We start from the raw sequence: 27741 nt of genomic DNA, 5'->3' as shown, positions 1-27741 counted from the left end.
TTTAGAATGTGTGTGCATGTGTATATATCACTGAATTGAAAGCAAAGATAGACTTTGATCAATTCGTTTCCTCTTTGAGACGTCTCAACGAGATAATGTGTGATGGGACAATTGATTATATGGAACATAACTATTTACATGGATACCCGAAAAATGCATTAGTTTCATATTAAACTACCAATTCCTACGTAAATTTGCTAATCCATTGTGCTTTTGATGATCGTTCCACGTCATGATTTCTTCGACGTCTTATCGAAGATAATGTGCAGATAAGATAGGAGGGCTGGGGCTCATTTAAAGTATTGATAAGCGCCTATCTAATCGATAAATTGTCACGTGTAGATAACCATAATTGCCTCTCTCGATAAAAGCACACTAATACAAATTAAGTATAGCTCGTATATACTCTTTCAGTGATCCCATTCCGATCATCCAACTTTCTCATACTACGCATTCATTCCAATCGCGAAATAAATAAATAAACGGTAAAAGGGCCGAAGAGTGGAAATGGAGAAAGTCTTTGCCCTCGGCTCAAACGGATCCGGCCAACTGGGCATAGGACATAGAGATGATGTCTCTGAGCCAACGGAATGTTTATTTTGTGACGACGCCATCGTCACCAACCAACAACAACAACAACAACAAACTGCAAATGGCAGTGATGGAACGGAGAGGAAAGTAAAGCGTATATCCTGCGGCGGGAACCATACACTCATTCTACTCGAGGATGGAGTTGTGTATGCGGCTGGGTTGAATGAGGATTTGAGATGCGGGGTTTGCTGGGCCATCACCTCGCCATCATCAGGGTTGAGTCAGGGGGTTGGTAATGAGGACGATGTCGTTACGCGCTTCAAGCGTGTCAGATTCCGGCTGGGTGGACCTAAAGGGGTGATTATTGATCGCTTCAAAGATGTATGCGCTACCTGGTCTGCGACTTGTTTCGTCGCTACCATCATCCCCCTCAACAATGACGGGGAGGAAAAAGATATTGCAATATCCCTCGGAACAGGGGATAAAGGTGAATTAGGTCTCGGATCCGGCCTCCGAACTACCTCGTCCACTAACAATACGGTTGATGGCGCTCTTATTGATGTCGATGATTATCTACTCACTGATTTCCCGCCTGCGACTACACGCATTGAAGCTATAAGCAGTGGGATGAATCACGTTGTCGCGATATTGTCGAATGGTGAGGTCTATGGATGGGGAGCTTCGAGGAAAGGGCAACTCTCAAATGATTCAAAGAGTGTCGGGAGAAAGGTTGTCTGGGCGCCTGTGAGGATTGATCTAACTGACATGGGAGTGGTGCCGAGGAGCGTGAGTTGTGGGAGGGAGTTTACGTTTATTGGTGGTTACAAGAAGAACACAACGGCTGGGGAGGGAGGGGAATATACGTATACGATCCTTGGGACGGATGATAAATGGAATATCATTTCTGCTGCACCTTCTGTAAAGACATTACAGAAAAGCGGCCGCATTGAAAATCGATACAATGTATCGACCAGTTGGCACGGGATTTGTTTACATGATACTCTTGACAAGTCAGTTATTGCCTGGGGCCGCAATGATCGCGGCCAGTTGGGTGTCCATGAGAAGTCGTCTGCGGTTCGGGAATCGATGGTACGTTGGGAGTCCGTCGCGCAGTTCATGGCTGGTAGTGAACATGCCGTTGCTGTCTTGTCTGATAACAAGACCGTTGTTTCTTGTGGGTGGGGAGAGCATGGCAACTGTGGGCCTGATACGGATGAACGTGGGAATGTGAAAGGGAGGTTGAGTCGGATTCAACTTCCTGCTGAGGTTCTGTACGATGATCAGGCGAAAGTTGTTCGAGTAGGCGCAGGTTGTGCCACAAGCTGGGTAGTGGTTTCCTCATGAATCAGACCACATATGCGAATTCAGTCAAACAGGCCCAGGTTTCGTATCTACCATTAATCAGTATTCGAGCACTCGGAGCGGTTCTCACGAGCGAAAACATACCTGCGACATTGGCTGCGTCGGCGGGATAGCTGTTTCAGCGTCGGTACGGGTTTGTTCTCTAGCAGACGAGAACGTTGGATAATCGTCCGTTAGCGGTTTTGGGCGACCTTCATGGTATGCTCCCTACCCCGACAATTAGTTTCCAACCCAAGAAAACGGACCTGCGACACACACCGGTTCAATATTCGAATCCCAGCCCAGAATATCCTGGTCATCTACCTCATTATTATACATTTGTTCATCCCACTGTCTATCGTCATCCGCGGGCACAAAAAGACTATCATGAATATCGGCCAATGCTGCTCTTGACGCAGCACTTGACATTAATTCCGGCTTTCGAAATGGTATGGCTGGTCGACTGGATGGCGGTGGCATCGTATTTCTTGCTGTTGATGAAGTTGTGGAGACTGCGGCGGCAGAAGGGTTGATAGCCGGTTCAGGCACTGCTACACGTCTAGCGGCCGGTCTGGCAGGAAGCTGTGAGACAGGCCTTGAAGCATTATCATCGTCATTGTCGGCCTCATCGACCTCTCCGCGTGTCATCAGCGTAAACTCTGAGTCGATGCCATCTTCTGATACGTATGCCAGTTGCAGAGGCCGACAGGGACGAGTGTAACGCGCAGTGATCGCCGTCTTCATGGTGTCTGCATGAACAACTGCTGCTTTGAAGTCCTTGACATTGATCGCGACATGCAGGCCATCTCTGACGGTGAATTCTTCAAAATCTTTTCTGTCAATAGCAACGGATGTGTGGACCGGTTGTTTGAGTATTTCTTCACAATCAATTAGCCCCGATGATCCGTACTTATAACTGATAAGGAGCGAAAATACCTTTCCCATCACTAATTTTATTGGTGAAGCTAGTAAAAATGGCCTTTCCTGCGTCAGGATAAATATCCAGTTGTTCTGCAGTAGGGCTAAAATGATCAATGATCTCTCTCAATATCTTGGCCTGGATGACCCATTGGTTCTGTACCCGCGACTGATCGAATAGAGCGTGTTGCACGGAAACAGGCTCATAGGTCAATTTATAAGATTTAACAACACCTGCCGCATGTTCATCAGATCCGACCTTGTAGTAAGTTGGCGGAAAGGATATGTACCTTGACCACATATCATCTGTATGTGTAGTCTACATTCAACTTCATCTGGAGAATCATGTAGCTCAACGTCACAACGTTCTACTGCGGTCTGCTTGTCGCGTGACTCGCCGGCTCGACCTTTGAAGACTGAAAGTAGAGCCTGTACCGGATATTAACAGTCAAAATATTAGACTAGTATCGGATATATGAGATGAAATACCTTAATATACATCTGACACGCAAACTTATCCACATATCTCTGGCCAGAACTCTGCTGGGCCCCGCGTGCACTGAAGCTATACTTGAAGAAGAATTTGCTCGAGTCCAGGACGAACGAGGCGTATGCCGTTTTGGCCGTATTTAGAGTACTCAAGCGTAACTTACGGCCAACATCAGTAAAATCTACTTGCTAAGTCGTGGTGAGGCACTTACTAGGTCATATTCAGCCTCAATCGAGACGCTCTCATTGAATTTGCTCAGGCACACCAATGCGTCATGTAGTTGCAATAATGCAGATGGCTTGAGAGAGAATGACAGCTTCGGCATCTTCAGTTGTCCTGTTATTGTGAGGACTTATGCATATCTATATATGTTTATAGAGGTGGAAGTAGGAAAGGAAGCAGGTCAACAAGGCAAGAGATATATATGTACATGCCCCACTGTGCGGTCTATCCGCCAATCAGACGCGTCCCTAACACACGCTTTCCCGAAACGTCATGAGAGGACGTGCCTGGCTGCCTCATCAACATCCTCTAGAGATTTTGCTCTTGTTTTCTTGTCATCATAATTTTCTTATCTCTGATTGGGACTGCTTCTGGAGCCCTTCCCTTGATGAAACAGAGCTGGAGCTTCTGAAGCAATGGTGATCCTAAGCGGCGACGTGCTTCTCATCATCTTAGACTTCCTCAAAGCGCAAGACGACCACAACACACTTTTTCAATGCGCTCTGGTATCCAGATGGCTTGCAGAGCCAGCCCTAGCAATACTGTATCAGCTATATGACTCGTCTCCTGCCTTTGGTGGCGGCGCAGAAGATGAATCGTTCAGACCGCGTGTCCTTGATTTCTCCAGGGCGCCATCATTGAGCACGATACCCAGAAACGTTGCAGAATCAGCTGCAACGTTCCGCAAATGGATACTCATGTGGCGGTCTATTATACTATCAACTTCAGATGGGAAAACATTCTTACCGTATTGCGATTATATCAGATACTTGGACTTGGATGATTTTAGAGAACTTTTGACCCATACCAGATTCAAGGGCCATATACGAGAGTATGCCATTTCTTTATGAAACCTTTAAATTGACGAATATGGACTATATCTGACTACAAGATACAGTGAGTTCTTTGCTAGCGGAATTAGTGATCTAATTTATCAAGATTACGAGAGCAAGGGTCATAAAAGACTTCGGTCTTCAAAACAAGATTTCACCAACATCTCTTGGCTCATTCAGAGAGTTGGGACACGTAAGTTGGCCCTTGGCACACCCGGAAACTGGGAATTTAATGTACTCACAATGAACTAGTTATAACAGATAGAGCACATATGATCAGGGAACTAAGAGGCAATAGTAAGATGCCCTGTCCACAGACGCCGATGGCATAATTCCCTAGCTGATGAACATCAGTATCTGGAAACGCTCTGAAGCAATGGGCTATACATTTGCCCAGGTTACAGACTCTATATATTTGGAATGGGGCTTCCTTTGATGAAAGAGCCGACGAAGAAATCCGAGAGCACTGCCCGGATTTCAAAAGTCTTTCAGTTTTCAGATGGTAAATATCTACACTATGCAATTCTGAGTTCTTATTTCTCTTTTTTGGAAAGACCAACTCATCATCTCACAGGTTGGATCAACACGGTTTCCAAGCCGATGCCCAAGCTGAACGCGTTCTAAGCAGTTTACGTCCTAACTCATTGGAAACATTTGAGGTTATTAGTCTGTCATTCATTGGACCACGGACTATCCTCGCTTTGGGATCCCATCTCGACTCACTTACGAAGTTGGTATTGACTAATCTATCTATTGAAGCTATTGCTCACCTTCCAACCCTTGGTCCACCTAAAGCTTTGAAGAGACTCGTATTGACAGATTCTCAACCTACTGCCCGCGATGACTCATTCAACGAGACTCTCGCAGCTGTTGCTGGATGGATGAGTCAGTGTGAAAACTTGCGCCATTTGCAACTTCGAGATTTCATGGGCATGGATGACATGAGTCTTCTTGCCAAAGTGCTTGTCGACGACAGAATACGTCTTGAAACACTGCAAATGCGATGCTATTTCACTGAGAACAATGAGGATTTTCACCACGCACTATCCCTCCAAGCCGAGTCTCTACGATCCCTAATCCTTCAACGAAAGCGGCATGCTGTTGTTCAAAACGAGGCAAGTCTGCTACAAGCGATCTGCAAATTGACCGAACTTCGCGAGCTGGATCTCAAAGAAGTCTCCGATTTCTATACAGCAGGCCATGTCATGGCCATGATGCCGTATTTGACGAAACTAGAACGTTTCTCAGTCAGTGGGCTAGGCTTTGATGATGATCTCTGGCCATCTTTTCTGACACTGGCAAACCTTCGCTTCCTTGCAATTCATGCTTATAGTAAATTTACCGCAGAGGGAATTCTCGATTTTGTTTCACAGCTCGGGCCGAACAACAGCGGGTTTCATTTGATTATAACAAGTGCGGTAGCCGACAGCGCTATTCCTCCTGATGCGCAGAACGTCATTAGTGATGCTCTTGCGCAGAATGTAGGAGGAGCTTTTGATTACGAAGTAATAATAGGTGAGTTCTGTTTGTCCTTGTCTTCATCTACTCAATGCTAATTAGCTACAACAGAATCGGATTCCGAGGACGATTTTGTTTCGGACTAGTACAAGGTATAAATGTCGTCTTTGGACTGTGACAATGACTGAAATGAACGAACAATGCGCTTTTAATACACTCATTATATTTCTCTATTTCTGGTGGGAATGAATACTGCTTCTTCCAAGCGAATGAGCTCTTCGCACATCTTTAGTCCGAACAAAGGCGGTTCTCATCTCTGAGGTCTACCGTGGAAGGGGTGCTGTATCAGCCAGCAAACAATGTCTTTTCCCATCCATCCGGATACCTATCACCAACCACGCCAGTTTTCTCGATGACAGTCAGCCAGAGATTAATATATAAGAGGCTGGACTGATGGATGACTTATTTCAGTAATCAATCATTATCTAGATTTGCGGAATTACTGGACATGTGAGTAGATTTACTCAGAATGCCGATGGGCTTAATCATATACACTCATATCAAATCATCGTCATTATGTTAGAACCAAACTCGGATTTAGGACCATCATCTACCTTGGATCGTGAGAGGCCGGGGAGATCGCTATACCAAGCATTGGAGTCTTGACACGAACCATACATATGAATTTGGTGATGATATTCCAGCATGTTACCAGGTGGCAGAGACATCATTCCTCTTCTCGAGGAAGATATTGCGTCATGAACAACATTGGCTTTTGTAGACTGTTGATGACTTGTACGATGTTATCCTGACACGATGTTAGTGTCAGATAATCCGGATATCCAGAGGCAGTCAAATGAGGCAGTCAATCAGAAGCTCTACTTTATAGCCCCCAATTTTACCCCTCATGATAGGTCACAAATGATGTCAACCCTACATGCCGGATTCGATAAAACCAGCTCACCAGATGTCTATAAAAACCCGGCTTTGGAACCTGATGTATTCAGACAGACAGAGAGAACACAATACACACAATCTTGCTAGTCACTTCTTCTTTTCTTATCCTTGTAAGATACATTCAGGATTGGCCTGGAGTAAACCCGCCAATCCAACAGTTAGAGAGGGATGTCGTAGGGTTAGGGTAAGGGCTTTGCACTAGCGTAGTTAAGTGATCCACTCAATTATACCGAAACAGGTTTAGCGCTTTATCACGTCGCGTTGTTCGGCGCGTCCACATTCCCGCAGCGTGTTTAATTAGTTTAGTAGCATCCGCCCTTGAAAGACACAACAACGAAATCCATCTTTCTACCCCATACAGTTGACATTGGTACTTTATTCCAAAATAGCTTACTACTTAACTCTGCATATGAGGCTTTTCAACATAGTCCACTCATAATGTCGGCTACAGCTCGAGCAAAGCTTGCCGAACTCAAAGCCCTTCGTGCCTCTGGCAAGAAGCGACTGTCCACCTACGAAGTCGAAGACCAGGGATCCATATACGACGAAGTCGACGAAGAAGGTTACAAAAAGGTTGTTCGGAAACGGCTTGATGAGGACGACTTTGTTGTTGACGACAATGGCGAGGGGTACGCAGATGATGGACGCGAAGTTTGGAACGAGGACCGAGTAGAATATAGCGACAGCGAAGAAGATGATGACCTCCCCGCCAGAGGAAAGGCAGCAAAGAGGAAACGAGAACAAGAGAAACAGCGAAAAGAGAAGATTAACAATGGTATCTCAAAGTATTTCAACACGAGCAGTGCTCTGACTGCGCCAAAGCCAAAGGTATGTATTCTGACGGCTGGTCTAAAAAGACATGAGTGCTAACTATCTACGAAACAGCCTGTTGCAACAGCCGAAGATGAAGCCTTCATGGCAGATCTCTTGGGTGACGTTGATACCAATATCCTACCCTCTCGAGTACCGACAAAGAATATCATCAAATCCGAGACCCGACGCAAAGTCCGTATTCTGTCACCCCCTCTTTCGGAGAAGTCAAAACTCTCAAAGTCACGCATGCGGGGTAAAGGCGAGGACACTCCTATTCCGCGCAAGCAAGACATCGATATTCCTGACTATGACGATGATGACGGTACGCTGGCATTGGGTGGTGACGATGACGAGAATGTCCCAATGAGTGACGCCGCTCTTCCCTCGTCCCCAATATCAAAGGCTGTTGAAAGAAAATCATACAAGAATGAGCAGGACACTATCAAAGAAGAGGATGAGGATGAAGATATGATGGACGTGGCTCAAGCAACTGGACACCATGACAGCAAATCTTCTAGTGTCAACATGACAGGAAGCAAGCCACCGCCAAAGATCAAGAAACTACCATACCCTTCACCATCGAGTTCCTCGCCACCACGTGCTCCCGCCGAAGTGGAGGCAACATGGGATAATGTGACAAGCAAACTCAACGTTCTCAGTAGTCCCGCAACAGAAAATATTGGCTTCGGCAAAGTGAGAGCACAGGATGTCATTGAAGAAGACGGCAGCGTTCAGTTCTTCTGGCTTGACTATACCGAGGTCAACGGCAGTTTATGTCTCTTTGGCAAGGTCAAAAACAAAAAGACTGGCTCTTATGTCAGCTCCTTTGTCAAGGTTGACAACATTCTTCGCAAACTCTTCTTCCTACCCCGTGAAAACCGCGTCAAGAATGGACATGTTACCGACGAAGAAGTCGACATGGAAGATGTCTACGAGGAAGTCGATGGGATGATGACAAAGCTCAAAGTTGGCATGCACAAGATCAAACCATGCACCCGCAAGTACGCATTTGAGCTTCCAAACATTCCTAAGGAAGGGGACTATTTGAAGCTTCTTTACCCATATGACAAACCAGTTCTACCTATGGATACCACGGGCGAGACTTTTTCGCACGTATTCGGTACCAACACAGCACTTTTCGAACAATTCGTCTTGTGGAAACATGTAATGGGCCCTTGCTGGCTTAAGATTGGAGAAGCAGACTTTTCAGCAGCTACCAACGCTTCTTGGTGCAAGTTTGAATGTCAAGTCTCAAAACCCAATACAATCACCACAATTCCAGACTCGGAATTGGAAACCCCTCCTTTGACCTTAATGAGTTTGTCTTTCAGAACTCAGCTTAATGTGAAAGAAAACAAACAGGAAATTCTAGTCGCAAGTGCTCGTATCTACGAAAATGTCTCCCTACCCGAGACCACACCTCCAGAAAAAATGCCTTGCAAAACTTTCACAGTCATGCGTCCTTCGGGAACATCCTATCCTATTGGCCTCGAAGCTGAAGTGAAGAAACAACGAGGGGTTTACATGCTAGAGAAGAATGAGCAATTCCTTCTCAGCAAGTTCCTTGCCCTCTTCGAGCGAATGGACCCTGATATCATCATGGGCCATCAGCTTCAAGAGGTTGATCTTGGAATTTTGTTGAACCGAATGAAGGAGAAGAAAACTCCGGGTTGGTCTCGAGTTGGTCGGTTGAAACGTACTGAATGGCCTAAGAACTTCAACCGGGGAGGAGGCTTCTTTGCTGACAGACATCTTATCGCTGGTCGAATGATGTGTGATCTCGCTAACGACATGGGCAAGGTATGTACAGTAATGCATTCGATAAATGGTGCTATTCATACTAACACGAGCGTTTATGTAGTCTCTCATGGTCAAATGTCAGTCGTGGACATTGACCGAGATGTGTCAGCTCTACTTGAGCGACGATCACATTCGAAGCGAGCTTGATAATGAAGCTGCGCTAAAGACCTGGGCTACGACCAAAGAAGGCTTGCTGAAATACGTCACTCATTGCGAGGCCGACACCTATTTCATCTCTGCATTGGTAATCCGCTTACAGATGCTTTCTCTGACCAAGGTCCTTACCAACTTGGCCGGTAACTCATGGGCAAGAACCCTCACCGGAACTCGCGCTGAGCGTAACGAGTACATCTTGCTCCATGAGTTCCACCGCAACAAGTATATCTGCCCAGACAAGTATTCGAACAGACAGCTTAAAGCCCTTGAAGAGAAAGTGGACGACGATGATGACTCCACTGATAAGAAAAAGAAGGAGAAGTATAAGGGTGGTCTCGTTTTCGAACCGGAGAAAGGACTTTACGATCGATATGTTCTGGTCATGGACTTCAACAGTTTGTATCCTAGTATCATTCAAGAGTTCAACATCTGCTTCACAACGGTCGACCGAAGCTCAACTGTAAGTCCTATTTACATGAATGCGTTTGAAGCGATAACTAATGTTTTTACAGGCTGAGAATGAAAATGAAGAGCAAGTCCCAGAAGTCCCCTCGTCTGACCAAGAACAAGGCATCCTGCCGCGTCTCATTGCCAACTTGGTCACACGGCGTCGAGAGGTCAAGAAGCTGATGAAAGACAAGAGGGCGACGACTGAACAACTAGCATTGTGGGATACCAAGCAAATGGCCTTGAAGCTAACAGCTAACTCTATGTACGGTTGTTTGGGTTACACACAATCGCGGTTCTATGCCCGTCCATTGGCCATGCTTACGACATTCAAAGGCCGTGAGATTCTTCGCAGTACCAAAGACCTCGCAGAGTCGAAACAGCTACGAGTCATTTACGGTGATACTGACTCTGTGATGATCAATACCAACATGGACACGATCAGCGATGCTCTAAAAGTCGGCGAGGAATTCAAGGCGTCCGTCAATGAACGCTACAAGCTTCTCGAAATTGACATTGACAATGTCTTCCGCCGTCTGCTCCTTCACGCCAAGAAGAAGTATGCTGCTATCAATATGACCGAGATCGATGGCAAATATGTCGACAAGCTTGAAGTCAAGGGTCTCGATATGAAGCGTCGTGAATACTGTGCTTTGTCTAAGGAGGTGTCGAAGAGACTACTTGATGAGATCCTTTCCGGTGAAGATTCGGAGGTCGTGCTCAATAAAGTACACGATTACCTACGAGATGTCACTGCTCAGATGAAGGAATACAAAATTCCGGTGCAGAAATATGTTATATATACAGTGAGTTTGCTGACCCTGTTTCAAATAGACGTTGTGAACTAACGTATGCAGAAACTTTCCAAACGACCAGAGGAATACCCGAATAAGGAGAGCATGCCTCCTGCCCAGGTTGCTCTTCGAGAAATCGCTCGAGGCAAGACAATCCGACCCAACGACGTCATTGCATACATCGTGACAAGTGGTGACTCTGAAACTGCCAATCTCCCGCCTCCGAAGAGATCTTACACACTCCAGGATGTTATGAAGCCAGACTCGGAGCTCAAACCTGATATTGAATACTACCTGCTCAAGCAGATCTTCCCGCCGATTGAGCGTCTCTGCGCACCAATTCCTGGTACAGATCCTGTCCGCATTGCGGAATGCTTGGGATTAGATGTTCGAAAGTATCAGATTAATACATCTCGTTCCAACAGTCAGCAAGATGCGAAAATTTACCCCTTGGAGTCACAAATCCCCGACTCTATACGCTTTGAACATTCAGCCCGTCTCTCTCTCCGATGCCGACACTGCGGCGAGTCCTCAGTTTTTGAGGGCTTAAGCTCATCACCTAGAATGTGCTCTCCACACGGTGTGGTATGTCCGAATGAGGCCTGCGCCAACGTCTTCTCAACAATCTCCATAGTCGCACAAGTGGAAAGCCAGATTCGCGCACAAACGGCGAAGTACTATGAAGGCTGGCTTGTATGCGATGACTCTTCCTGCGGCAATCGCACCAGGCAAATGAGTGTATATGGTCACCGCTGTCTGGGACCACGAGGACGTGCAGAAGGCTGCCTGGGCCGGATGAATTACGAATACACCGAAAAGCAAATGTATAACCAACTCCTCTACTTTGCCGGTCTTTGGGATGTCGATAAGGCCAAGTCAGTTGCTGCAAAGGAGGCCAGTGACGCCAAAGACAATATCCATGCCCTGGCTGAGTATAACAGAGCAAGATTCGCTACAGTCAAGGGAGTGGTTGATGGGTATTTGAAGAAGTGTGGTCGGCAATGGGTCGAGATGGATACTCTGTTTAAATTCATGTTGGCTTAGGATATGTTTCTGTGCATTTGGGATTTTGATTATCGGCGTTGATGAAAATATTGATTGTGATGACCCCTGTTTTTGATTTTGTCTAGATGATAATAATGCAGAGTTGATTGAATGGCATTGTATATATATGTATATAGAGTCTTTCATGTTACTGTAGAGTCTTCGTACCAAAAGCGGGTAGGTACGGTACCTACCTATACCCCAGCTCAAATATCCACAGACACCGGGACCCGCAAAGAATTATTTCATTTTCCGACATCGCTTTAACTCTTGTAGAAAAAGTAAAACAACTTCTATCAACATTGAAATATCGGCCTTTGAATCTACTACACCTAAAAAAATAATCAGTACGGGTAGAGTTGCCATCAAATTGAATCGGGAAAATGCTTCCTAGGGTTCTCGTCATCGCGGGATCTGATAGTTCAGGTGGAGCGTACGTCGTGATATCTATCATACATCACCCCTCACTCTGCAATAAAATAGCACAATCATGCTAACTCGATGGAACAGCGGCCTCGAAGCAGATCAGAGAGTCCTCACAGCTCATGGCGTCTACTCTTTGACAGCTACAACAGGTTTGACAGCACAGAACACGTTGGGTGTGCAAGATATCCATGTTGTTCCGGCAGGGTTTGTTAGGAAACAGATCAATGCTGCTTTGGAGGATGTTGGGGCTGATGTTGTTAAACTTGGTACCCTTTACCTTCGTTCCTGTTCGTATAGCCGGTTGATGGACTGATTCGTGTTTTAGGGATGCTATCGTCCGCAGAGACGGTGGATGTCATTGCGGAGGAATTGAAGAGACATACCGTCAAAACTATTGTTCTCGACCCTGTATATACCCACACTCTCCTTTTCTAAGGATATAATCGTCTAATGCAGAGAAAGGTTATGATATCAACATCCGGCTCCCAACTCCTCCCCCAAGACGCAATCCAACATGTCCGCTCAAACCTCGTCCCACTAACCACTGTCCTAACGCCCAATATCCCTGAAGCCAAACTGCTACTCGAAAATGCGGGTCAATCACCAGTCAGCGAACCACAGAATGTAAATGAAATGATCGAGCTTGCAAAGAAAGTACAGGGTCTCGGATCAAAAGCCGTCTTGTTGAAAGGAGGTCATTTACCATTCACATCTGAGGGGGTACGAGCGAACTCGACTGAAGAAGCGAGGATTGTGGTTGATGTTTTGTATTCTGCTGCTGGGGATGGCGAGGAAGAGGTAGTGATGTTAACCGAGACAGAGTATCTGAGATCAAAGAATACTCACGGCACAGGGTGCTCTCTTGCATCGGCTATAGCGGCAAATCTTGCAAAGGGGAATGATTTACAGACGTCAGTTCGTTCGGCCATCAAATATGTCGAAGCTGGAATCAAACTGAGTGTTGATATGGGTCAAGGGAGCGGACCGATCAATCACTTCCACTCGCTATATAGTATGCCTTTTGCGCCGTAAGTCATGTCTCCTCCTAGCCATGAATGTTCTGTTCTGACGCTGTTCTAGTGGTCAATTCGTGGACTACGTTCTTAACAGGCCAGATATGAAGCCTATCTGGCACAGATTTACACATCATCCGTTTGTACAGGGATTGGGAGATGGCAGCCTCCCTCTGAAGAATTTCAAGGATTATCTTGTGCAGGATTATCTCTACCTCGTACGTTTTCCGCATCTCCAGTTTTGGCTGTATGTCATAGATAACAAACTCACATGTCTAATTCAGATCCATTTCGCAAGAAGCAATGCCCTCGCTTCCTACAAAGCTCGCACAATGAAATCCATAGCCGCCGTAAGTCAACTTCTCTTCTTTCAAAAGCGGCTACATATGACTGATTCTGTATCCAGTCAGCGAGAATAGTCCTACACATCAACACAGAAACAGCCCTCCATATCGACTACTGCGCCAGCTTTGGCCTAACCCGCGAAGAAATGGAAGCAACCCCCGAAAAACAAGGTCTGCCCTCCCCCCTCCCTTCTCTCCTCACCCATCTAACAGTTCTCTGGGGGAATAGCATGTGTCGCTTATAGCCGCTACATCCTCGACATCGGCCAATCCGAAGACTGGCTGGCCCTCCAAATAGCTCTGGCACCATGTCTGATCGGTTACGGTGCAATTGCGCGTCGTCTCTACGACGATGCCGAGAATACGGTGAAAGGGGAAGAGAATAATAGGTATTGGAAGTGGATTGAGAATTATGTGGCGGAGGATTATGCGACTGCTGTTAAGTCTGGATCTGGTGAGTCTCTTTCCTCTTGTCCTTTATGGAGGAGTTGCTTTAGAATTAGATCGGGCGGCTAATTTACGGTTGGTTGATAGCATTGCTGGAAGAACATATGCATCAGGTTTCGCCCAGTAGAGTGGAAGAATTGGTTGGCATCTTCAAGAGAGCGACGGAGTTGGAAATTGGGTTTTGGGATATGGGATTGGGAGAGTGAATGGGGACTTTAGGAAGGATCATTGATGTTTATGTATTAGATGAAGGCAGCGTCTTAATACTTACATAGGTAAGTACTTACATGATTTGGTTTACTACGGTATCTCCATTACACAAAGTAAAGAATAATTTGTCCAATAGACTATCAAGAAACAAGGCCAAACCCAAAATTTCCCAAGAATAGCTTCCACCAATGCTTTGGGTATATTCGCCCATGCAGACACCATGATACGAAAATCCCCCAATGAAACTAAAGGACATCTCTGATTTATCATAAAGTATAAAAAACGAAATGAAGAGGAAGTAGAAAAAAGTATAAAAGTAATGACGCTGATGTCTATTCTAGAAGAAGGCAACAAAGTTTGCATCTTCTGTCGGTTTATGCAGACGAATTTTTCTCTCCGTCATGGTTCATTTGTTCATAATTCCTTTTGGAGGTCGATTATCACGTGGTATAATTCCTTTGCAGAGTCTGCATTGCCGACCTATATATACAAGGATATGTTAGTGACTTAGACCACAAAACTTGATATCATAGGGGATGAAGGCAATCCACTCACCCTGAGTAGCAAAGGCACAGTTTTACCATCTTCAACACTTGCCAGATTCAGCTGCTTCCCCTTGGGCTCTTCTCCCGAAACTTCTCCGACTGGCATACCCTTGAAAATGGGCGAATTGAGCATAACACGCAACACTCCGTCGGCACGCATAATCATACGCGCGGTCTTTCTCTTTGGCGTGTTGTCATCAGCATTGCTTGGAGGCTCCTTGACATTGACCTTGAATGTGCCCACGCCTCGCTCTTTCCATTCTTTGTTTGTGAAGTGGAATAGTTTGGCTTTGCAGGAGAAATATGTCTTTTCTTCTTCTTCACCGGTCTCGACTGTTTGACTCTTAGCATAAATTTCTCGCTTTCCATTGTGAAGGTATACATACTTTGCTGTGCATAGAATCGTTCGTCTTCCTTCTCCTTCTCAAAACCAGCCGTTATCACGTGGCTCTCCTCGTCCTCTTCCTCGTCCTCCTCATCTCGTTCCGCACCAAATGGTTTTGCTGTCGTTGCACCACCCAAACCTGATCCGGTAGCAGAAGCGAAGCTGCTCAGCTTCGTTGCTCCGCTTCCACCGAATCCTCCACTGCCGAAACCGCTTCCAAATCCAGAGCCTCCCAAAGATGCGAAACCAGAAACGCCCGTATTGGCGAATGGAGAAGCACTAGAAGAAGAAGTTAAGCTAAAGCCGGTGCCGGCAGGCTTTTCGGCTGATGATGTTGTCGTTGTCGATTTGCCAAAGACTGACGATGTAGGAGTGGATCCTCCCAAGGCCCCAAAGGGCGACTGTTCCGAACTCGCGAATGATGCTAGACCGGAAGCAGCAAACGCGGATGAGGATGTGCTTTGTGGTTTGGTGTGGTCGCTTTCAGATGACTTGGAGCCTAACGATGCAAAGGGGGAAACGGCAGAGGTGTTTAGGAAACTCTTTGGTAAAGATGGCTATAAACAAGAGCGTCAGCCAATACCGTATAATTGAATTTTCAAAGCATTTAGTTACCTTGACTGGAGCTGCGTCATCCTTAACAGCGGCTTGCCTGTCCTGGGAAGCGTCGCGATGTCTTTTCGTTTCACGCTCTTTCTCGTTCTCTTGAACACTGGCTTTTTGCTCGCTCTGTGCGCTGACACCGTTCTCTTGTAGTTGATCCAGGCTTCTCTTCTTCTTCGGACTGAGGATATGCGCCGAGGCATCGTCCTTGTTTGTTGTCGGCTCTGGGGTGGTGGTCCGATCAACATCAATTTTAATCAGATTATCATCATCGCTCATATCACGCGACCTCTTTCTGCGGTGGCCGCTATCAGTTGGCTGTTCTATTGTCCCTTCCTGTAGGTCATCGTGAGACCTCTTCTTCAGACGACCCCGATCGTCATTCTCAACGTCATCGTCAGGAATAGAAGGATTTCCCTCTGACGTTATCCGCGTTTCCTGGAGCTTTCTTCGCACCGGGCGCTCGGGTTCTGCGGTATCATTATCGGAGGCAGTTATTGTGTCTTCCTTGATGAGATCGATATCACTGTGAGATGCGGCGGGGACATCCATCTGTTCCGAGGCGGCAGACATCGTATTCAACGTGGCAAAGAAGACGCTAGGTCACTATTAAGGCGGAGTAAAAAGCAACCGAAAACGAGATTTAGAAAAAAGTGACGAATTTCACTATTTCGATGGTTCGTCGCTACAGCTGTTTTTTGATTAAGTTAGAATCGATAGCACTGGGCGATTGATGGATTGACGCGAGGGGTTTGCCCTACCAGCACTCTCTTCTTCAGTTCCCCCTCTTTCGGGTATATTCCACTCAGTGACCGAAGGGCCGTGTGTGGGATGCAATAAAAAGAAAGGATCAAGAATAGCAGAACAGTAAGAAAAAGCCTGCAGTCGAATCGACGGTGTCTATTGTAGGTACGATCCCGAGAAATCGATAGAGGTTGAGTGAATATCGTCGATATCACCAGCAAATGAGAGAAAAAATTATAATCGCCGATTTCGCTCGTTTTTTTTCTCGTCAAACCAGAAATCACCGTTTATATTGACCTCTGTAATGCGTATCTGGTGCCAATTGTGATCCCTGGAATAAGGTACCCCTCGCTGGGGAAAGCCGACCGAACGAATCGAAGGATTGTTGTCGTTTGGTTTCGTGAATCGGCCAGACTCCGAGGACAACCGCTTTATTTGGAAGAGAAACCGATCAGCAAAGAAAGGATTTTCTTTGACGAGACGGTAATTCAATCGCGGGTTAGCGAGGGTTGACTGGAAAAGGACAATCGGTGTAGGCAGTTGTATCACGAGAAGGTGAAGCTGGTGGTTTGTTGTTCATGAGTTGTACCAGCTGGTTGTTGATGTGTGACGGCCGCTAATTATGCCGCTTGATGCCCCACGGCAACGACATGACAACAATACTTGCCCTAATATATATATATATATAACTAAATGTATATATCCACTAGGTATCTCAAAGATGATATGGAGCAGTTTTTAACACTCGCACATAATACATAATATAGATGGAATAAGATACAAACATGTGACAAATAACGGTTCCATTCAAAGGTCATCGCCCAGTACTTAGCTGTAGGCAAACAAGATGATCTCCTCAAGAGATTGATACATAATTCGACAACTAAAGAAGCACTTGCCTAGCTAATAAAGCAGAGGCAGCCAATTGAAATGTAAAAGACGAGCAATGGGTAGACCGCAATACCAACGCGATTGCGAAGTACGCCCGAGCCCCCAAGGATACTGACTCCGGCAGCGAGAGACCAGGCGATCAGGACAAGATAGACCGGGATTCGCACAATCATCGGTAGACCTAGTGCACTGAGGAGTGCGGCGATGACTAGAGGAAACAGGGTGTATCCGATGATGCACACGGATTGGAAGAATGAGCTGTATGAAATGGATTAGCTTGCACTCTTTTCCTCCAAGGGTGGTAGTAAGCAAAGACATACATATTTCCTCCAAGCAGCTTGATCTGCAGTGTGACAATGGCCTCTCCAATCCACACAATAGAGAAGACACCGGAGAATACAAGAGACGATTGTTCGTCATGAGCTCGCATGGAGAGGAACATGCTAAGAAGTAAGCAGAAAATGAGAGGGCCCCTATAGCACACAATTGTCAGCAACCCTGTCTCTATTAATAAGGACAGGAAATGATATACCATAAATCCCAATCCCGTAAACCTTCACTCATGCCACTCTGAAGCACAACATCGGCATCAGGCCATCTACCCACCAAACCACGCAAATTCCGACCAAACCCAGTAGCGCCAGTAGAAGCCTCCCCTCGCTCCGCGGCACCGCCAATACCGCCACCACTTCGAACAAGGAGACCACCAAGCAGATACTTGGGCCAAAGGACCTGTCTCATTTTCTCCCATACGGCCAATAGATCGCGAGAGAGGGTCTCCCAAACAGTTTCGTCAATGGTGTTTTGCGGCGCGCGACGATCTTCGCCGGGTATGGAGGATGTAAGGTAATTTGAGGAGAAGCCGCCGAGACCGCCAGTGCCTCGTGAAGAAGTAGAGCCTGCATTTGTGTCTGATTGAATGTTTCCTCGTAGAGGTGTTGTATCGGATGTGTTCAAGGGATCGTCGGCTTCGATGGCAGCTGTAGCATTGTGCAACGCATTAGTATCGAGATGATGCCTTTTCAATTGATCCTATCACAGAATGCTATGAGTATACTAACCGTCATCCGCATCTATAAGGTCATTATCGAGAAGGTCATCATCGTCGTCAATGTTAAGATGTGACGCCATTTTGTTCTGTCGCGGTTATGTTTGGCCCGCAGGCAACAGCTTCGATTTCAGATCTGAAACAGCCTTTGGGTTCAATGTCGGAGATCGAGCTGTCTATTAAATTCAGCAAGACAAAATGCCTGGAGTTGATACTGTTATAATATCAAACAAGGCGACTCAACGATCATAGGGCAAACCAGCGCATTGGTTGTTGTTGGACTTGAAAGACAAGGAGAAGCTAGAGTGGCATTTCTGGCCCGTCCCGTCTGACCCGCGCGCTTACGGATTTAGCCGCTATCAGCTAACTTAACTGGCTTAATTGACTTAACTATCAACAGCCTTCTATGAATATACAAGCACTCAAGTAGTCCGATGTAGAAAAAAAATATTTATGTAAAATGTTATATCAAAATCCCAGATGCCATCGGTCCCAACATGTCAAACGCCGTGTCATGCATATAGTGAGAAAGAATAAATACAAGAGAGGAATGTATAGTACAGGCAACAAAATTACAAGAAAGGTGAAGCGTAAACATATCCAAGCTTCAGAGCTCAATCGTACGAGTAATGATGGCTCAGGGGACGAATAATAACAGAGCGTTCGATCTTCTCAGCAATCTCTGGGTTCGAGAACTTTCTCAGTTTAATCGCCAACGGTAGAATTCGGTCACGATCTGACTTGGTCACTACATCGCCATATTGAACCCCAAGCACTCTGTCCAGCAACTCACGGAACTTGACCATGAATTGAAGTGCAAGATGACCGCTGACAGCGTCTGGACACTTATTGCTCCCCGACGAGTAATATTTCATTGGCGAATCTAGCACTCTCTCCATGGACTCATAGAGTCGGTTGGCATGTGGCTCGAGGCTTTCAATGACCGTCTTCTGAAGTGCCCACCTCATATTGCGGCCCAAGATGGTGAGATTTGTCGCACTGGGGTCAATATCCTCTAATCCTCTGAGGACAAGGAGCCATTGCGGGTTTTCAGTCAGCACGTTTGCAAGCTCAATGAAGTTTGTGAGTGGTTTAGGGTCAGGCAAAGGAAGGTGCTCTAGCATGACAGACAGAAAACTTTGCGCAATGACGAGCACATTGGGGTTTGTTCGATCGCGAAGGCAACAACTCATAGCTATATGAAGCGCCTTTCCATCTAGTTTGCCCGTTGGAACAATTTGCTGATGCACTACATCGAGAGCAGTCTGGCTGGATCGAGATATCCGAAGAAGTCGCAAGTACGCATAAAAGTTGCCCGGATCCGGTTCAATGTTGTAACCGTTCTGGTCCAGAGTGAAAAGGTTCCAGTAGCCCCTCCCCGGAGCCGTACCTTTGGTCAAGATTCGACACACCGTCAAAATAATGTGAAGATGCGCGTTATCCGGCTTAAGAAACGAAGGCCCGCCTTCGCTGTTGACTTCCTCCACCGGATCAAAGACATCTCCAAGATCTTCCACGAGATTTTCTGTATCCTGGCCTTCTTCCTTCGCAACCATATCGTCTTCTAGCCCCTCCATCTCATTGTTCTCACGCTCAGACTCTAGGGATTTCCAGGATGTGTAATTGAACTCCTGGTCAAATCCTTCTCGTTTCTTGCTGAGACGCAGGGCAGCCTCCCATTTCCCTTGTTCGGAGCCCTGTAAGGGCGCAGCCTTGGGATTAGGAACAAGGATAGGAACATCCATTGTTTGTTTGAACAATGCAAGAACATTGTACGAATTGAGCTCATCCATGGGATCAATGAGCACCCAAGCCATTTTTGCGACCAGTTCCTTATCAAGAACTAGCTCACCCTTTCGCCACTGGCTTATGACATCTGCCCATATCCGCTTCGCATCGAGAATGAGAGTTTCACGTTTTTCTTTTCTCAACTCCATCTGATCCTCTGGTATATCTCTAATGTTGTTATCGAGGGCACCGAGAATAGCTTGCAGTATTAAAGTATATGTTTGTGCCGTGGGCTTATGTGGACCAAGCTCAGGAAGATCCCCGACGACAGTCCATAACATATCCATGTCGTGATATGTCCCACACACTTCGAGCATGGCATGATAATGATGGTGGCTGGGTGTGACATCTGAGTCGGTATCCAGTAATTGCCTATATATCTTGTACGCAAGGTCAACGGGTTTCACACCAGGTTGAAGAGACTTTCGACAGAGTCCCTTCAGCATGACAGTGTATGTATGGGCTGTCGGGGCCCGCGCCCTTTTCTTCATCTATGAAACGTCAGATAACGTGCACAGTAAAGGGTGTCAATGAGGTCCTTACATCATTATAAAACCGGAAAGCGGCTAGCGGCGCGCCTCTTTCAAAGCAATAACTGAGAAGCCGGTTCCATGCTGCGGAGGTCTCCATCTTCATGGACTCCGCTCGCCGTATCATTGCAACAGCTAACGGAACTTTTTGTGCCTGTAAAAGTAAACCAATCCGAATTCCAAAGTCCTTCGGATCGTTCAACCAGTGTAATTCTCTGTTAACAACAGACAAGTTGACCCCATCAGGAAAACCTTTTCCCTTGGCAAGTTCCATGAGCATTTCAACTTCCTCTTTATTTCCAGCAACTTCTCTCCTTTCCTTTTCCCTTAGATGGCGGTTATAGCCCTGCGACTCCACTAGCCGCGCATTGCGAAGCGATGTTCTAGGTGTATATCGGGCCAGTTTTACTCTGGATGGAGCGTCATCAATGGATTCGAAAGATTCTTCATACTGAGCACGCGGAGGCGGTGGTTGCGAAACGAAAGTCGAGGTGCTTCTGGTGAAGCTGAATCCGACATGTGGTGAAGCGCCGAGGCTCGATAATGTATCATTTTGAAATCGCTTGCCTAAACGCGCACCAGCACCTAGGTTCCTTAAGAACCCATTGCTATAGCGAAGCATTGCACCATGCATAAGCGGTCAGTACTAGAAGTACTAGGAAGCCAATATTTCTCCAGCGACGGGATGCGCGTTTCCAGCGATGCAGCCCCCAAGCAATGTGAAATGTTCGACGACAATCGGCGATCTCGACAACGTCCTACGAACGGACTCGTGTGGCTCGAGGATAACGGACTGCTCGTAAAGCAAACTTCAGCGAGGCGACAGAAGTTCGGGTAAAAGAGTTTCGTTGCAAGTCAAGGAATTCGTCAAAAAAGCTGGAACGGCAAATCGGCCTGAGTAAAAAGGGAACAACCAGAAAACAAGTCACACGCGCATAGACGAAATAAATCAACTTCGTTACAAACGCCAAAAAGGATAGATTATACACGATTGAGAAGATATCAACGGCAGAAGCAAGCCTGAATACGAAGTGGTCGAGATCAAGCACTTTGACTGCTTTGAGGAAAGAGCCAAGGTCTCAGGTACAAAATACAGAAAATTTCCAAAAAGGCAAGAAACTCCGATCGTGATTATCCGCTCCTGCTTATGTAATACGCCACGCCTCCACAGAGTCCACACTGAATATACTCCATAGTAGTTAACTATTCATAGTTTCATATCAATCTGATACGCTTCACTTGACTCAAACACTAGAGAAGATTTTGTGCTCCTATTGTTGATGATCTCTTCAAAGTCGGCCCATTCTGCATCTCTCAAATTTTACTGAAAATTTATCAAACGCTCAAAGGGCAAACGCTTACTGTAAAAATTGAATTTTTATTTTTGTTGTTTCTGATTGGCTAATCTTTCAGCGCGCTAGTCCCCTTCTGTCAGAACCGTACTACCGCCTGGCGCTAGTGCTGAGTTTTTGCCGCCCGCCCCTTCCCTACTTAAAAGATTCGAAATCTTCTCGAAATTTTTTTGTCTCTTAACGCTAACTCTTTCTTCCCCATTCCTTCCTTCTTTTTGTTTTTTCATCTCCTCTTTCTTTAATAAATCTCAGTATTGGCATCTCCCACGAGATCTCAAGACTGACTGTTTTCTTTCCTGCATAATACATCTTTCCCACGTTTCAGACACATCAGCCTGATCATGTCTTATCGTGGCGGCGGCAGCGGTGGCTACGGTGGCTCCCGTGATTCCTATGGAGGTGGTGGTGGTGGTTACAGGTATGTATTCAAGTCTCTCCTTATCCAGATTTGAGAACTTGGTTCTCTCACTCAACCTGGTGAACAACACTAACACTAATATAGAGGAGGACGTGGTGGCAGCGGTGGTTATTCCAATGGCGGCCATGGCGGTTCCAATGGCTACAGCAACGGCGGCCACGGTGGAGGTAGCTATGGCGGCAACGGCGGCGGCGATCGTATGGCCGCGCTTGGTGCTGGCTTGAAAACTCAAGACTGGGGTGAGTATCAAGCACGTCCAGATGGTAATTGAATGTATCATGCTAACCATTTCTATTCAGATCTTTCCACTCTCCCCAAGTTCGAAAAGTCTTTCTACAAAGAGCACGAAGATGTCACAAACCGTTCTCAAAAGGATGTCGATGCCTTCCGTAAGGAACACCAAATGGCTGTCACTGGCAGGAATGTTCCTCGCCCAGTCGAGTCGTTCGATGAGGCTGGTTTCCCCAACTACGTCTTGTCTGAGGTCAAGGCACAAGGATTCGCAAAGCCCACTGCTATCCAGTCTCAAGGATGGCCCATGGCTCTCTCCGGTCGCGACGTCGTTGGTATCGCCGAAACTGGATCTGGAAAGACTTTGACATACTGTCTTCCTGCTATTGTCCACATCAACGCACAGCCACTCCTTTCACCCGGCGATGGACCCATTGTCCTCATTCTAGCACCCACTCGTGAGTTGGCCGTTCAGATTCAGACCGAAATCAGCAAATTTGGACGCTCATCTCGCATTCGCAACACTTGTGTCTACGGTGGTGTCCCCAAGGGCCCTCAAATTCGTGACCTCAGCCGTGGAGTCGAGGTGTGCATCGCCACTCCCGGTCGTTTGATTGACATGCTTGAAGCTGGCAAGACCAACCTTCGTCGTGTCACTTACCTTGTTTTGGACGAGGCAGATCGTATGCTTGATATGGGTTTTGAGCCTCAGATTCGCAAAATTATTGGCCAGATTCGCCCTGACCGACAGACTTGCATGTGGTCCGCCACTTGGCCCAAGGAAGTCCGCCAACTTGCCAGCGACTTTTTGAACGATTTCATTCAAGTCAACATCGGTTCTATGGACCTCTCCGCCAACCACCGTATTACACAGATCGTCGAGGTTGTTTCGGACTTTGAAAAGCGCGATAAGATGATCAAGCATCTCGAAAAGATTATGGAAGACCGCAAGAACAAGTGTCTTATCTTCACTGGTACCAAGCGTGTTGCCGATGACATTACTCGTTTCTTGCGCCAAGACGGATGGCCAGCATTGTGTAAGTTTTCTTCCTCACTCGAGAAGGAAAGGATAACCTGATACTAACATCTTATAGCCATCCACGGTGACAAACAGCAAAACGAACGTGACTGGGTCTTGCAAGAATTCAAGAACGGAAAAAGCCCTATTATGGTTGCTACTGACGTGGCTTCCCGTGGTATTGGTATGATTACAACTCAACCCTCCCTTCCTCCCCCTTCATATCTTTCCTCTGTTCTGCCATTGGCAGATCTATATACTCGACTTAGTCGAGTTCTAACCCGTTGACGTCGTGTGACATATGGCACGGTGCCTTTTCTCTCTTCAGACATGTTGGTCGACATGACTAGCCAGGCTTTTTCGGGTTCGACTTTACTGGCTTCTAGCCAGGAGGACCTTGGACTCACAGTGCAGTTTAGCGGATTTACTCATTTCCTTTTCATGCTCTTTATTCGTTTCTGGGATATCTTCAGAGCCACGGAAAGTTTTATTGAATCTCGGTGAAAGCTGCATAATATCCAAGGTCGCTCAGGACCGTGAACATTGCCAGCCCATGGGCTTACTGAATAAACTTGGTGACGATCCAAGAGAGGAGTGCATCAAGTCTTAGTCTTCGCGCGACTGACCAGGGTCCAGAGGTCATGCCGCTTGAAATGACTGCGTTGTTTGCTAACCTATGTAATTCTTTTAAAGATGTTCGTGATATCACTCATGTGATCAACTATGACTACCCCAACAACTCGGAGGACTATGTTCACCGTATTGGTCGTACTGGCCGTGCCGGTGCTAAGGGAACGGCCATTACGTTCTTTACCACTGACAGTGAGTTTATCCCCTGGATCTGTTGTTCACATCATACTGACTACTTCTAGACTCTAAGCAGGCTCGTGATCTTGTCACCATCCTTAGCGAGGCCAAGCAGCAAATCGACCCTCGTCTACACGAAATGGTTCGCTACAGCGGTGGTGGCGGTGGTGGCCGAGGTTGGGGAGGTGGCCGTGGTCGTGGTGGCTGGCACCGTGGCGGCGGCGGTGGTGGTGGTGGTGGTGGTTACACTGCTTCCAACTCTGCCCCCCTTGGAAACAACCGACGCTGGTAGACGAGTTGCTTCCCACGTATTGTGTATTCCGAACCGACGTAAAAGACTTTTGTCACTATTCGATCGGACGTTTTATTCGAGAAAAAACGGCGTTTTGCAGGGTTATTTCGTTCTATGATAGACTGACTGCTTTTCTTTTCTGTTACAGTACATGCGGTTATTTGGCCGATCAGATGATTAATTAGATTTGCAAGCAATGCAAGTAATTTTACATATCAGCTACTTCCCTTGTCTAATGGCATGTTAAACGTAGTGTATGTCCATCGACTGATGCTCACTAGAGGGTTAGCTCAAGTGCTAGTCCAAGCACACATGTGCACCATCGTTGAAATTAAGTTATGAAGCTAAATATATAGTTAGGTTTAGGAATTGACTGTCAGATATCATTTCTAGCCCGCGCAGTCAATACGCTGCTGCAGTTGATGTCGGCTGCGTAGCAGCCACATGTAACTACAAATCTCTTAGCTAAATATGTATGTCTAGTCATGACCGGCATTTAGTAACTCGGGAGTTATAATGTGGTTAAGTACATGGGTACCTAAGTGATTAAGTGGCTTATATATACCTAGGACTGGTACCTAGTCTGTACCACTCGACTAGTTTCTTTACACAATCTTGGAACATATATATATCCTAGAGCGCACGAAGAACATGCATGGAAGTTCTATTTGTCCTCTAACGACAAAGGAATTAGAGTACGCCTCGATGCAAGTCTAGTCAAGTACGTAGTACGACTAACTGCTAGCCTAGTCAACTGGTGAATGCGATCAGATTGGAGGTATGCATGGTTCTAGGGCTAGTGTTTACTCCATACCTAGGTCGAGTTGCTTTGTGCGACGTTGAGCACATGGATATCCTTACATACCATACCCTAGGTACTAAACTACACAACTGTCCCTAGAGTAGCTAGGCCGTGTAACGATTGAAAGCTTATGTAGTAGTTAGCTTGTCTGGTTATGAACTTGGGCTACAGATATATCAGTGTACGGAGTATGCATGCACATCTGATCGATATTAATCAAACGGTGTTCACATCGATTAATTAAGTTACGTAGTTTCAGATAAACAGTAAGAAAGAAACCGTCTCCCCCCTCCCGTCGACGGACCCCCAACGGTCTACCCGCTGGCCTGCCCGTTGGTTCCGCGGTGTTTCCCAGGGTCTCTCCCTCCTCTGTAGATACTTTCGTGGGCAAGGTTAGGCGTGAATCATGATTGCAACCCGAAACAGCCGATGAAAATGTTCCAAGGGCTGGTTGTATGCATGCACCGCAGACTGTAGATGGCAATTCATCGCGAGATTGTCTCTGAATAAACTTTGAATGCTGACCGACAAATCATCACATACTACGGAGTCGTTTAGTTAGACCTCGCAGATTTAAAAAAAGAACGGAGAAAGTCCTAAGTTTATCAGTCAAAGACGCAAATGAGACCATATCGAGCCAATCAGACAGTTACATTTCCCCTCATTTTGCGAAACCACCGGACTGCGAGTATATATGTCTTTGCTTTTTTTATTCTCGCGGACGAAAAAAGAGCCGAGGAAGCTTTACTCTGTCAATGGATTCCTTCCTTAAGAAGTTAAGGAGCGGAACTTGCCGTCTATAGAGTTTGGGGGTTTGACCTTTTCGACTACGGAGTTGCTGCTCGTAGTATGTCGTGGTCACCAGGTGGTGGTGGCCGGCCCATGGGTTTGATGGGTTGGGTGGAATAGGATTTGGATGATTGATAAGGACATCTCCACTTGGATGGTTCGATGGGGGGGTTGGGGGGGGGGGTTGGTTAAACTTGGTTTATTGGGATTGTCATGCAGAGATGCTCGAACTAGCAATCCTTGGGTTACGCTCTTAAGTCAGTCTGTCAGAGTGTATGTGCGTGAGTTGGGTTCGTATTTTCGGTACTTCGGCAACGCGATTTATCGACGGACTCGGTGCTAAGTCGAACAAGTGCAAAATTAAGGGGCTTTTACTTTTAGTTTAGGGACTTTAGGCTTTTTTTTGTACGGAGCACTCCGTATGTGTCTCGTCTTGCTCGTATCAGGGTCCACCATCCTAACACGGAGTTACGGAGATAACCACTTAACTATCCTCCCCCCAATGAAATAATAAAGAACACAAAAATAGAAATCCTCAACCTTGGTTCAGCCATATTGATTGATGCTCCTCATCTCGATAGTTATAACTTATAACTATAATGAAAAGTCTATTCTATTGCAATTGCATTGTTGCACGGTTGCACGGTTTGCAAGCACTTTCCTATTTGATAACTATACAATCGATACCAAATAGATTAAAAAGAAACAGATGATCGGTGACATCCCGTGTATTGTGTAATACGGTATTGATCGGGGAAATTCCGCGGCAAGTTGTTCAACTTCTGACCTCTATTGGGGACAAGATGCTACGTACTTTGGATGGTGTACGTCAGAGTATGTACCTCAGCGAGAGATATACCAGAGTATGCACATTGCTACCTGTATGTATGACTATGGAGTATGTCCTCGATAGTATGTATGTACGTACTCCATAGTAGCAGAGTACAGAAAGGAACCAGACGACATGCACAAAGCCCAAAACAGTATCGACTGCGAACCTAGCTTGAGCGCCTGATTGGCCCATCTACAACCGAAAACCTTCGTCTCCTTCCCTCTTTGAGGCCGAAAGTGGATCTCTGGATTTGATAAATACGTCGTCAACCATGGTTCTGTACATTCAATTCATTGTTTTTTATGCCCGAATACGACGATCGATACGTACTACTACGTAGTAGACGATATGCAGCGATCCACAGTTCCATACTTCATGACCATGTACGTATATGCCGACAGACAGCTCTCTCCGTGCCGGCT

The 27741-nt window shown here is 46.3% G+C and overlaps 9 protein-coding genes across 9 annotated transcripts; 5 read left to right on the top strand and 4 right to left on the bottom strand.

The window, feature by feature from the left end:
* Positions 1–507: 507 nt before the first annotated feature.
* EYB26_003526 (uncharacterized protein) lies at positions 508–1875 on the top strand (the record flags this gene model as incomplete). The annotated part of the gene is made up of 1 exon (XM_054262826.1): positions 508–1875. One exon carries the CDS (start codon positions 508–510, stop codon positions 1873–1875), a length of 1368 nt encoding a protein of 455 aa, XP_054118801.1.
* A 20-nt stretch (positions 1876–1895) lies between these two features.
* Positions 1896–3605, bottom strand: EYB26_003525 (uncharacterized protein; the record flags this gene model as incomplete). Its single annotated transcript, XM_054262825.1, has 7 exons — positions 1896–1922; positions 1978–2100; positions 2152–2750; positions 2809–3024; positions 3081–3219; positions 3280–3438; positions 3492–3605. 7 exons carry the CDS (start codon positions 3603–3605, stop codon positions 1896–1898), a joined length of 1377 nt encoding a protein of 458 aa, XP_054118800.1.
* Positions 3606–3918: 313 nt separating this feature from the next.
* Positions 3919–5939, top strand: EYB26_003524 (uncharacterized protein; the record flags this gene model as incomplete). The annotated part of the gene is made up of 6 exons (XM_054262824.1): positions 3919–4334; positions 4401–4528; positions 4588–4632; positions 4690–4837; positions 4910–5850; positions 5905–5939. 6 exons carry the CDS (start codon positions 3919–3921, stop codon positions 5937–5939), a joined length of 1713 nt encoding a protein of 570 aa, XP_054118799.1.
* Positions 5940–7188: 1249 nt separating this feature from the next.
* Positions 7189–11804, top strand: EYB26_003523 (uncharacterized protein; the record flags this gene model as incomplete). The annotated part of the gene is made up of 5 exons (XM_054262823.1): positions 7189–7578; positions 7636–9363; positions 9425–9979; positions 10032–10772; positions 10824–11804. 5 exons carry the CDS (start codon positions 7189–7191, stop codon positions 11802–11804), a joined length of 4395 nt encoding a protein of 1464 aa, XP_054118798.1.
* A 383-nt stretch (positions 11805–12187) lies between these two features.
* EYB26_003522 (uncharacterized protein) lies at positions 12188–14240 on the top strand (the record flags this gene model as incomplete). The annotated part of the gene is made up of 9 exons (XM_054262822.1): positions 12188–12237; positions 12315–12496; positions 12556–12638; positions 12693–13258; positions 13311–13461; positions 13528–13593; positions 13650–13758; positions 13817–14041; positions 14122–14240. 9 exons carry the CDS (start codon positions 12188–12190, stop codon positions 14238–14240), a joined length of 1551 nt encoding a protein of 516 aa, XP_054118797.1.
* Positions 14241–14658: 418 nt separating this feature from the next.
* Positions 14659–16350, bottom strand: EYB26_003521 (uncharacterized protein; the record flags this gene model as incomplete). Its single annotated transcript, XM_054262821.1, has 4 exons — positions 14659–14724; positions 14800–15122; positions 15176–15731; positions 15790–16350. 4 exons carry the CDS (start codon positions 16348–16350, stop codon positions 14659–14661), a joined length of 1506 nt encoding a protein of 501 aa, XP_054118796.1.
* Positions 16351–17420: 1070 nt separating this feature from the next.
* On the bottom strand, positions 17421–18543 carry EYB26_003520 (uncharacterized protein; the record flags this gene model as incomplete). Its single annotated transcript, XM_054262820.1, has 4 exons — positions 17421–17670; positions 17733–17885; positions 17945–18392; positions 18474–18543. 4 exons carry the CDS (start codon positions 18541–18543, stop codon positions 17421–17423), a joined length of 921 nt encoding a protein of 306 aa, XP_054118795.1.
* A 531-nt stretch (positions 18544–19074) lies between these two features.
* Positions 19075–21400, bottom strand: EYB26_003519 (uncharacterized protein; the record flags this gene model as incomplete). The annotated part of the gene is made up of 2 exons (XM_054262819.1): positions 19075–20739; positions 20792–21400. The coding sequence occupies 2 exons, from the start codon at positions 21398–21400 to the stop codon at positions 19075–19077; spliced, it is 2274 nt and encodes a 757-aa protein (XP_054118794.1).
* A 1071-nt stretch (positions 21401–22471) lies between these two features.
* On the top strand, positions 22472–24896 carry EYB26_003518 (uncharacterized protein; the record flags this gene model as incomplete). The annotated part of the gene is made up of 6 exons (XM_054262818.1): positions 22472–22548; positions 22633–22787; positions 22848–23816; positions 23874–23981; positions 24491–24619; positions 24670–24896. The coding sequence occupies 6 exons, from the start codon at positions 22472–22474 to the stop codon at positions 24894–24896; spliced, it is 1665 nt and encodes a 554-aa protein (XP_054118793.1).
* Positions 24897–27741: the final 2845 nt, after the last annotated feature.

This window comes from Talaromyces marneffei, chromosome 2 (genome assembly GCF_009556855.1).
Source record: "Talaromyces marneffei chromosome 2, complete sequence".
NCBI classification, from domain to species: Eukaryota; Fungi; Ascomycota; class Eurotiomycetes; order Eurotiales; family Trichocomaceae; genus Talaromyces; species Talaromyces marneffei.
This window is presented reverse-complemented; position numbering and strand designations above follow the sequence as displayed.